This window comes from Danio rerio, chromosome 2 (genome assembly GCF_049306965.1).
Source record: "Danio rerio strain Tuebingen ecotype United States chromosome 2, GRCz12tu, whole genome shotgun sequence".
NCBI classification, from domain to species: domain Eukaryota; kingdom Metazoa; phylum Chordata; class Actinopteri; order Cypriniformes; family Danionidae; genus Danio; species Danio rerio.
Window position 1 is genome coordinate 19,281,182 of NC_133177.1, and position 12,299 is coordinate 19,293,480.

The following is a 12,299-nucleotide window of genomic DNA, read 5'->3' on the forward strand; positions in this document are numbered from 1 at the left end:
CTCACGCAGTCAAGTCATGCAATTTTGCAGGTCAGAGTTCACCAAGCTTGAACTTTGCACCTCAGCAACCTGTGAAACTTGACGCATGACCCTGCGTTTCTGGTCTGACGCATTTGCGTGCGTATGAATGGAAGTGTATGGGAGGAAAAGCCCAGTGTGACCGCAGCTTTACTAGGCTTTCTAGAAACATCCTTGCAGGTGTGTTGAGGCAAGTTGGAGCTAAAATCTGCAGGACACCAGCCCTCCAGGACTGAGCTTGAGAACCCCTTGTGTAGATCATATAAATAGCAATTTTCTATGTTAAAACATCTAATCCATACTTTCACATTTACAATTAGCTGTCAAAATGTTAAATTAAATGAGCATTCACTGCATTCATTTACCACATGGAAACCATTGGGTTACAGCAAGGGTCTCAAACTCAAATTGGTGAAGGGCCATATCAGTGACTGACAATTCATAGGAGGGCCGCTTTAACAGTCAAGTACACCAGAAAACTGATGTAACTGATACACTCTTCCCCAGAGTATATACAGTCAAAGCTCCTTCTTTCTGTTTTGTTTTTGTTGTACATATTAAATAGTTCTAGGTTAAACTGCTATGAAAATACTACAATTTAATAATAGGCATAATGATTATTATGATTATTCTGTCCCAATCAAGTTTAAGAGATTGCAAGAACAGCAGAAAGCAGATTGGGTAACTTTACTGACTTCACTGGCAATTGTTCTTCTCAATATCTTTCTTTTTCTTGTTAAACTACAACAAAGAGGGGGGAAAATATCATGTTCAATTTAGCCAGCAGTAAAATTTTACTAATGCAGATTTTTTAATACAAATCTTAACATGAATATGGGGAAAATGTAAATGTATTAAATGCGACAATTTGAATCGAATATTAGCAAATTGATCATATTTACACCATCATTATAATGTGTAAGCCATGGAAATGAGTTTATACAACAAAATACAGGTGGTAGAAAACAAATTATAATCAAATGCCCCTCAAAGAGGGACCCGCAAATAGAACACAGTGAATGGCAGTTCGACACCTCTGAGTTCCAGAAAACATCTTTAGCATTTCAGTACATTTAATTACAAAATTTAAATTATTATTAAAAGAGTAATGAATAATATCTATTTTTTATTTTTACTTTATTTCAAGCAACATTCTCATTTAATTTTCATTCTGTCAAGTACAATGAAAACAATCAAATTGCTACATTATTAGGAAACATATCCAAGAGCATGTTTTATTGTCAAATATAGACCAAGTCGTCAGTCATTCATTTTCTTTTCAGCTTAGTCTGTTTATTAATCAGGGGTCCTTGCTCAAGCAAATTGATTTCTTTATTCCCCAAGTTCAAAGTAGAGTGTATTGTGTGACACAGATTGTAAAATTGTAGTTTTTCACATATGAACGTTTTTTTTGTTGTCTTTTTTTACTGTAATTTGCCATAAAAATAAAATTCTAAAAAGAATCGCTAAATTATTATTTAAAAATTTCGAAAAGAAATGTGAATTTCAGACTACTTTTTATACTGTTGTGATGCTTAAGATCACTTTGAGAATATGTAATGCTTTTTAAGCATATATACAGTAGTATATACTATAAATAGTATACATTACAAATATATTTGTTAAAACCCATAACATGAAAATTATTTGTGATTAACAATTAGCTGTCAAATGTTAATATTAGTACATCCTTTATAGTTTAATCATCAATAACATTTACTCTATGTGGATGAGTAAACAAATAAATACAGAATTATTAGACAGCCTGTGAAGTTTACAATTACTAAAAACAGACTTTGCAATTTTGAGAAATAATTGCAAGATATTAACTCAGAATGGCAAGAAAAATTAGAACGGAGAGAAATAAAGTAAGAATTGTAAACTATAAACTGTTTTAACAAGACTATCAGAGTCGCAAAGTCTGAGAATAAAGTCTGAAATGTTTTAAGCAAGAATTGCAAGAAGTACAATTTAAATTCTGGGGATAAAAGTCAGAATTGTGAGATGTTAACTTAGGATTGCAAAATAATAGTAAGTCATAGTTATTTTTTTTAAGGTGGCTCGGTGGTTAGCACAATCGCCACACAGCAAGAAGGTTGCTGGTTTGAGTCCCGGCCGGGCCAGTTGTCGTTTCTATGTGGAGTTTGCATGTTCTCCCTGTGTTAGCGTGGGATTCCTCCGGGAGCTCCGGTTTCCCCCACAGTCTAAAGACATGCGCTATAGGTGAATTGAATAAACTAAATTGGCCATAGTGTATGAGTGTGTGTGAGAATGAGTGTGTGTGGTTGTTCCCTAGTACTGGGTTGTAGCTGGAAGATTCTCTGCTGCGTAAAACAAGCTGGAATAGTTGGTGGTTCATTCCACTGTTGCAACCTCTGAAATAGAGACTAAGCTTAAGGAAAATGAGAACATTATCTTAAATGTTTTTACCCTGTTGTAAAAAAAAGGGTTTCATAGATCATATAATTATAATGCATGTCATCTAACATCAGTTACTGCTTCAGATCCCTTTTAACTCTGCCTTTTAACTAATGCTCTAAGTAGGGCTCCTACCAGGAAACGTACGCCGCGGCCAGCCTTGGGAGGTGAATCCGGTGTGAAGGTGGGCACATGGGTGCCGTTGTCCTGTGCTCGCTCTCTCAGATACTCCAGCCTGCGGGGCCGGCCGAGCTGCTGAGAGAGCAGCGACTGAAGCTGAGAGCGCTCGATCGAACCCAGCAGGATCATGGACTCTGGAGCCAGGGGACACAGGCAGGGGAGACAGCAAAGAGACCAGAAAGAGAGGGAAAGAGAGAGAGACAGAAATGAGAGAGACACAGCGGGACAGCTGGAGGAACAGGGGACAGCAAAGGGAAATGGTGGGAGGGCAGGAAAGGAGATGGAGAAGGTAAAGAATGTGTCTGTCACAGGGCATGAGGTGGAACTGTGGGATAACATTGCCAACTGTGAGCTTTCATCTGGGAACATCAAGCAAATGAATGGAAAGGAAACTACTAAAAGCAGTAACAGCCCAAAGTGTTTTCAGCCACATCATTAAACTAATTTGTATGACTCTTTTTAGCTTCTCTGTAGCTCATTTTTAGTTTTTAAAGGTCCCATGAAATTAAAATAAAGTTTTATAGATGTTAGTATCAGTATTATACATTTTTAGGATATCTATAAGCTAGTGTTCTCTAAAACAGCGACAGATATAAATCTGGTATGAACATGTAACGCTTGTAGTTTTTACTTCTGCTGAAATGGATCAACAGTTTTATTCACATCACCTCACACTATAGTTTCTCATCACATCATAACCAATCAGATGCTCTCTAGTATCTGACATGCCCCGCCCTCTTTAAGACACTTCTCCTTTGCTTTTCAATTCATGCACTTGAGATCAATCACTCTCAGTGGCAGAGAGGTTATAAACAAAACACTATTGGCTGTTTTAAAAAAAGAGAGGAGCTACACTATGTCCCACCCTCTCATCGTGTTTGGGTTGAAATTATGTCAAACACTGAATAAAAATTCATACTTCAAAGCACTTCAGGGGACCTTTAAATAATAATGCACCCAGAAATTAAAATATGCTCACCATTTATACTTGAGTATTTTTTCTTCTGTTGAGCACAAATTAAGATATTTGAAGGAATGTTGGAAACTTACAGTCATTTACATCCATATAAATGAAAAATACAGTGGATGTCAGTTTCCAGCATCCTTTAAAATATCTTTTTTTGATATTTAAACAGACAAAATGAACTCAAACAAGTTTGAATCAAGTGGGAGAAATGACTGAATTTTCATTTTGGGGTGAGCTAATTTGTAAGCTACTTTCAGAAGCTCTACCACCACAGGCATATATATAACTGAACCTTTTTAGTGTTAGTCCAATATATTACACACAAAGTCTATCAGCTGATTCTGCACAATAAAAACCTAAATGTTACCCTTGAAATAAGCACACATTTTTTTGGCATCGTAAAAAAAAGAGATGACTGCAGTTTACTCAATGCCCAATGGATTTTTAAAATGGTTTAAAAATCTCTACATAGAGCCCCATATTTTTGATATCCATCTTCAGGCCCACACACATTTAGGAACACATCCAGGTAGAGGCTAACCATATAAGGTTAAAGATGGATCAGGCTTTTCCTTCTTGTTTAATGGCGACTAACTCATTAGAAGCATTAACACCACCTACTGTGTCGGATGTGAATTTAAATGTTAGCTATCACAAGATTGTTGACATGATTTATATGTACAATGTTTATGAAAGTGCTTTTCAACCAGAAGCAGCGACCGTTGTTGTTGTTTTTTTGTATTGTGATGCAGTTCCTAGCGAAGCGGAATATTAAAGGTGCAGTAGGTGATTGTCTTCAGAAACTATTTTTATTGCGCTGGTTGAAAGTCTCTTCACATTCCGATAGCACTGATTAAAGTAAATGATCTAAATGCATTTATATGTATTTTAACATTCTGGATAAAACACAATCTAAAAAATATTTATCCAATTAAATATTGTCGGATCGACTAATAACTCAATTATGATAGGTATCTCAAACTGTCAACAAATTTAAATTTGTCTTTAAGCAGACAGACGTCCTCCGCACACACATGTAAAGCACAGATCTACATTTAATAGAGAGATATCAGGCAACCTCTGCATCAACCTGAACTTCTTTCTGAAAGACCAAAACCCTAAACCCTGAAATCAATTACTTTTGTATGCTCAGGGGAAATGACGTAATGCAGTTCAAAACAAGGATCTGAGGGATGACACCACGGCTGAAGGATTACACTTCAACAGGTATGTTTTAAAACTATTTTAGCCATGCAAAGCTTATGTAGATTGTTCTTGTCTATGAATGGGTTTATATGCACTGTAATATTGTTCAGCCACTGAAACATTCGCCAAAACATTGGCTATTTTCAATTTCATGGAGTACCTATTACAGCATCGATAATATAGTTGGTTAAATAGACCTAAGCATTTGTTAGTTGTTCAAATGTAAAAGGAGATGAAAACAAACGACGTACGAGGATCAGCTAACACAAATGAAAATGAAAAGTCACTTGTTGTCTTTGTAGTGTAAACTTAAGTGTATTGTAAAAAGATGACAGGATATTTCTGTTTTTAGCCCTGCTTTTTTCTGATTTAATTGTTATTTAGTTAAAAAACAAAACATAAGTAAATGTGCCCTTCCGCCAAACCAGCTTTAGTGAGGTAAAGTTTGATTTATTTTCACACATTTGTTCATTTTTAAACGTCGACAGCCTGTGACAGTTTTTTGGTAGATATAATTCCTGCATCCGCTGGCCTGTCAACAACTACACTTGATAAAGTGAATCAGAAACAGCTTTGTTGCCAGTGCGTGTCTCCACAGAGTTTTCTAACTGGTGAATGATATGATCTTCTAGTGTTATGTCTAATAGGTACGCGTTCATGACTTAAGGAGACATGAATTTGGATGGCATGGGAGGGATGTAAAATTTCTAAGCTAAATGACACAACAGTTGGCGTGGCTTGTTTTTCTACTGTGAGCTGAATGGATGTAGTAAAGTAGACATTTCATTCTGAAATTGGGGGAAAAGGGTTTGGGGAGTGTTATTAGAATCTAACAGACTCCTCCTCCTCCTCCTCACTATTACTGTCTGTTGTTAAAACTAACAGTGTAGCAGCTGGTTAAATATGCTAGCTACACCCAATTGAAAAAAAAAATAATAAGTGCTTTTACAGCTTTCAATTAAAGATTAGAAGGACAACCCTTTTTTCTTAATGACATGCACAGATGAATTGTTCACTACAAAACAAGCAATGTGAGCTAACACAATTATATGGTTAGTTTTGCTTTCTTGGGGACTTTAACACTACACGAAATACTACAAATAAATAAATACACTTTTTATCAATACATTGAACCATAACATCTTGACTGTAGGTTCTGATGAGAAATTTAGTTCATGTCATGTCATCCTGTTATTTATTAATGTGTAATGTGTACCCCATCCCTAAGCCCACTCCTTACAGTAATGAAAATAACAGTATTTATTAGCATTACAACAATGATGCTATATGTACACTATGCGCACATTCTTAGCAGTAACTTCTAGCTGTAACCATTACTATTATCAGAAGTACCTCCCACTGCAATGCCTCAAATAACTTATTCATAAACTAATCTAGAATGACAAAGAAATCGTTCTTGCAGGACTCTCAGTGTTCATCAAGACTCTTTGGATTCATCTTCAATGCCTCCTCCATCTTACCCCAGATATGCTCAATAAAGATCATGTCTGGTGACTGGGCTGGCCAATCCTGGAGTACCTTGACCTTCTTTGCTTTCAGGAACTTTGATGTGGAGGCTGTAGTATGAGAAGGAGCGCTATCCTGCTATCCTTGCCCTCTCCTGTGATTTGTAATGTAATTGGCAGCACAAATGCATTAACCAGTACTATCAGCAGGTGTACTTCCCAATTGGGGGCCTGGATTGTGTGGTCGGGATTGTGTGTCCTAAAATGTGTGTAGATCTGCAGCTGGATAATATTGTTTTTCAGGATTCTTATTATAAAAGAAATTAAAAGCTACTTTGCTGTCTAGATATTGGCATCGGCAATTGGAATCCTATTTGCTGACTGAAATCTTGCCAAAAGTGGCAAAGTGGCTCAGCAATCAAAGATTGATATTGCAGCAGAGTTATTGCAGCAGAATCACTTCATATCAAGAAAAAATAGGGGAAAACACACTCAAGGAAGAAGACAGTCTAAAAAGTCTGATGTGAGATGGCTGTTTTAAAGATATCTGCCATTTTGCCCCCTCTGCAACAGTACAGTACAGTAATTTTCTTATTATCTCACCTTTGGACTCGACGAGGGCCAGGGTTTTAAGCTGGCCCGTCACAAGTGCCTCCTGGAGGTCCCGGTAAGAGGAGGAGAGAGTGATATAGCGCACATCTCTCACCATTATATCCTCCACGCGGATATTATATTTCCTACAGGTTAAAAATGAAAGGACAAAGCGGGGTGAGCATTAGAAATGCCAGGGGAATGACATGAGGGTGATGACAATTTCAATAACGTAACAGGACTCACTCCTGTCCCCAGCCCAGCTCTGGCAGATAGGGAAGTTTCTGGATCCGGATGATGGAGTCGTAGAGGGACGGCTGTAGACTCTGAGCCACGGCATTGGCCAGGATCACAGCGATCATCACGGGCAGGATGTGCGAGATTTGACCGGTCAGCTCGAACACGATGACGGCGGTGGACACGGTGTGAGTGACTGCGCCAGAAAGAGCCGCCGCCCCTGTGGAAATCACCATTTCGTCCCGCATCAAATTACAGTAGCAGTCACCCGCCGCAAGCCATCTGATTTCCTATTGTGCTCCTGACAAGCTTTCTGCTCCACTGCACAACGCAACGCTACCACCGAAGCCATTTCCACAGGCGAGATCTAATTTGGCTGTTGGTCTGTGCGGGTTAATGAAAAATGTATGACTCTTGCATACAACGCCCTGCAGGTTCAATTACGTGTGTGTATAAGATCTCGCCGAGACGGGCTCAAACTGATGGCTTTTGAAAGGAAACAAATGGACATCTGTGTGAAGGCATGCACAATGGACGCTCTCACCTACAACTGCGTAACCGCCGGGAACTATAGGATACACAGTGCTGTCGGCGTGTATCCCGTCGGGGAAGAAGGCTGCCATACTTTCGCCCACCAGTCGACCGAATGCGGCCCCTGTACGACACACAGAATTCGTATTGTCGATATTTTGTCGACTAGAAAAACAAGACGCATATTTATAACACATATTTTGATGTATACTCACACACATTGACTCCAGAATAAAGCTGCAGTGATTTTTCACGAGTTTATACACAGGCTTTAGTGAGTCAGACAGTGATGAGGGATGGAAATGGAGAACACGATCGCAGGAAAAGGAAACAACCATTAAGAACAAACTGAAACTGGATGGCTGGTATGAACACAAGTGCAAAGTAATGGCGCTAGCTCATACAATAGTGACTTGAAATGAAAACAAAACAAAATAATAATAACAGAAAACACATTTCCCACAATGTGGTCGACTTTTAAAAGCAACACATGCATACGCTATAAATCACATACCAATGAGGAACACCGGCATGAAGGCCCCGCAAGGCACAGGCATTGTTGTAGCCACGGCTGACATCCAGAACTATGGGAAAACATTCAAAAGACTGAAGGTCGCACACTTGAACGAAGACATCCTTTAATAATTAATCTGTTTCACATGTGCACTCATCATGCTGTGCAGAAAATCAGAACTGCTGCAGACTGAAATCTCTGCTGATTTTCAATACAACAGCATGAAAGTTTTAACACAGCAGTTCGATAAACAATACGTATTAAGCAGCTGACATTTCGGACACAAAATGACTAGAATAATTAATAATTGAAACAATTAAAAAAGAGATCAAAGTAATTATAAAACTGAATCTGACAGCTATGTAATACAATGTTACAATTGCTTCTCTGAAATGCTTGATTGGGCACTTGAAACATTTCTAGATAATACCTCAATAAAAACACCCATAGTACCTAACAAAAGTCTTGCCGTCTAAGTTTTAGAATCAACAAATAATAACTTGATTTCTAGTTGATTATTTGGTATCAGAATTGGCTTATTTGAAAGGCAAGGGCCTTTAGAATATGCTTACTTTACCAAAATAAAATATGATCATGCTTTGATTTTTTTTTATTCAATTAGGACAGTACGATTTGACTGTGCTTAGACAAAAGTCTTGTCCCTTAAGAGAAACAATGTCCAGTATAGAGTATAAAGTCATGGTGCAGTGGAGAAAGAATGAATATTGTGTATGACTCCCATGAGCTTGGACAACTGCATCCATACATCTCTGCAATGCCTCAAATAACTTATTCATAAACTAATCTGGAATGACAAAGAAAGCATTTTTGCGGGACTTCCAGAGTTCATCAACATTCTTTGGACTCATCTTCAATGCCTCCTCCTTCATCTTACCCAAGGAATGCTCAACAATGTTCATGTCTGGTGACTGGGCTGGCCAATCCTGGAGCACCAAGACCTTCTTTGCTTTCAGGAACTTTGATGTGGAGGCTGAAGTATGAGAAGGAGCATTATCCTGCTGAAGAATTTGCCCTCTCCTGGGGTTTGTAATGTAATGGGCAGCACAAATGTCTTAATACCTCAGGCTTTTAATCCATGTCATCCACTCTGCAGATCTCTTGAACACCCCCATACTGAATGTAACCCTAAACCATGATTTTTCCTTCACCAAACTTGACTGATTTCTATTATAATCTTGGGTCCATGCGGGTTGCAACTGGTCTTCTCCAGTGTTTGTGATGATTGGGATGCAGTTCAACAGATGAATTATCCAAAATCTTCCTTCTGCCACTTTCCAAATGATCAACTAGAAGTCAAGTTTTTATTTGTTGCTCTCACAACTAGAATCGATGACAAGACTTTTGTCAGGCAGTGTAATAAAGATTCAGTTTAAACTATTTGCCTATGGCTATCCTAAAACAACTTTTGCTTAACCGATTGTTCTTTGCTTTCTATTGGATTATGTGATAATAAACAGGTAATATTTTAAAATAGTTTTTTCCTAAAGGTATAGTTCACCCAAACATGAAAACTGTCATTATTTGCTCGCCCTTCACTTGTTCCAAACCTATTTGAGATCTTTCTTCCTCCTTCTGTTCACAAAAGATGATATTTTGAAGAAAGTTGGAAAACCTGTAACCATTGACTTCCATAGTATTTATAGTATTCCATTTACATTATATTTTCTCAACTACGGATGTAAAAGATTACAGATTTTTAGCTTTCTTCAAAATGTCTTTCGTTTTGAACAAAAGAAAAGAATTCATAAAGGTTTATAAGCACTAGAGCTTGATTAAATAGTGCATTATCAATTTTGGGTGAACTAAATCAAAACTTTAAATCAACATTTTATGTCCCTTGCTATACTGATGTGTTCAAATGATGGCATATAATGCAAATGTTAAACAGACTATGAAAAACCAAAAAAGAAAAAAAAAACTTTTTGAAATCATTTTTTACTCTATTATTATACCATTATATATGTCTTGCTATTTCACTAGAAGGCATGAGTTAGTTAGTTAGTTAGTAAGTTAGTTATTTAGTTAGTTAAATACATCATAAATACAAAAACAATAATTAATAATAAAATAAACAGTGTAAATTATAAATAGTTTCTATAGAAAGCCAATCCTTCATTTAGATTATTTAGTACTTGGTTTGTGGATTGTAATTCATAGAAAGATAACTCTACAAGTTATGCTTACTTACTTGTCATCTGTAACTCAAGTACAGTATATCTTTGTTGCCTGTTTTGCATGTAAACTTTCCAAATCTAACATAATATAATATTATAATAATAATATTATTTTACAGAGCATGGCGAGACTCACCTTCATGACAATGAAGAGGAGGAGTGTGATAAACACACTGACTTGTGGGTGCTTCCAGGCCTGAGGTACGTGACTTGAGTACTCAAACTCCTCAGCAACACCTTGCTTGTACCAGGTCAGGTTGTCAAACAGTGCCACCAGTGACTCATGTTGAGTCAGCTAAATGAGGAGGCAGAGCAGTTTGTTATTTAATGCTTAATTACTGATTTAGAACAAATAAATCTATCAGCAGGCAGCAGACTCGAAAGACTCATATTAAAAAGGAGCAAAATATTGAGAAAGATAACCAATATTTGTGTGTTTTTTTAAGAGTATTGGGATTTTTCACAGCTAGCAAATGTAAGTAATTTAAGAGTAGTTCAACATGGATATGTGCAAACCAAGTTATCTCAGATATCAATGTTATGAATGTGACCGCTCAGAAACAATTATTTTTTCTTTATTCAACAAATAATACACCATTAACCTCTCCTACAAAGAAAAGACTGGATGGTCAGTGTGTAATACAATTCCAAAGGTATTTGCAACACAAAGGAATTTGCTTGGAATGGACACAGAGAAATGGTCAAGCTACTATACAACTTGCTTGAGACTTAAGCTTTTAATGTAAACCTTTATTCCCTATTTGTGTGAAATCAGTTGTTTTACAACAAGCTCATGTATTAATATCATGGTTTTAATCCTCCTGCAATCAATGTTTTAACACTACCACAGCTAAACAAGATTGTGGATAGTTCATGTTCGATGTCCCTGGGAAGATAATTTGGTGTACTGAACGATCATTTACTTTTTATGTTTATACATGTGCAACATATTAACATTTTAAGAAACTTTAAACATTTCTGCATCAGCTTACACCCAGAATGCATATGCAAATTACCAAACTTTTTAACAAAGGACTATAGGGCGTGCCCCGGGGGAGTTAGCTTTCCCATTGTTCAGTTCAGCTCTCGAGGGTGTTACAAGCACACCCTTATAAAAGCTGGTGACACACTGGAGAACACCTGAAGAAGAAGAACCGACACACACCCTAGGAGAGGGAGTTGTTCTATTTCAGCTTCTCTTCAGGTCTAGGGAGCAGGCATGGACCCTGACAAAAATGGGTTAAATGCACAGCTCAGACATTCCCATTCCCACACCGATACCCTTCTTTCTTTCTTTTAAAGTTCCATTTTGTATAAAGAAAGGTGCCTGTGCATATTTATGAATCAAATGCTTTAAACTTTGATTATGTGACCCGGCTTAAACCTAAATGAGTTTTTATTTTTAATAGCAATAGCTGTAGTTGAAGTCTGTTTAAATGATCGCAGGACAATTCGTTTGTTTGAATATAAGGAGTAGATTCTTTTAAAGACCCCTTCAAATTAATCTTCACGTTGAGCTAATTTGCTACACCAAAGACTATAGAATGCACAAGATGTGTCACTCGTATAGTTTTGAATAGTGAAAAGTGTAACAATAAAGATGGTTGCTCCAGTGAAGGAAGCCCCTCCTTCAAGTAAAGGAATTGATTGATATTGACTGACAATTCTCCGGGGGAGGGACTTTGTTTACATGTGTGTTTTTATGACAGTTTCTGCAGCTTCATTGTTATAAACCTGTCTGGGATCGACAAATGCGCTTAGATCTCGAGACATGAGAAATGTATTTACATGAAGCTTGAAATCTCTACGTTTAAACATACTTGTAAATTAATTTCAAGTTATCAAGACGATTACAAGTTTTGTAATCTGGATGAAATTATCATGAGTCTGTCAATTGCAAATCACATGACAACAACCATTTAAAGGCCCACAAACTTGTAAACAATTTCGCTGTCATTTTGAGAGAATATTTGCCA

General features: G+C 37.2%; 1 protein-coding gene across 6 annotated transcripts in view; it reads right to left on the reverse strand.

The window, feature by feature from the left end:
* Positions 1–12,299, reverse strand: part of clcn2a (chloride channel, voltage-sensitive 2a) — a 165,623-nt gene that overhangs the window by 23,345 nt on the left and 129,979 nt on the right. For all 6 annotated transcript variants that reach the window (XM_073911113.1, XM_021478550.3, XM_068222711.2 and 3 more), the window contains 6 exons: positions 10,460–10,618; positions 8,129–8,198; positions 7,628–7,738; positions 7,093–7,303; positions 6,859–6,992; positions 2,572–2,750 (listed from right to left, as the gene is read on the reverse strand). In XM_073911113.1, the coding sequence (XP_073767214.1) occupies positions 2,572–2,750; positions 6,859–6,992; positions 7,093–7,303; positions 7,628–7,738; positions 8,129–8,198; positions 10,460–10,618 (864 nt within the window). The remainder of the gene's footprint in view (positions 1–2,571; positions 2,751–6,858; positions 6,993–7,092; positions 7,304–7,627; positions 7,739–8,128; positions 8,199–10,459; positions 10,619–12,299) is intronic.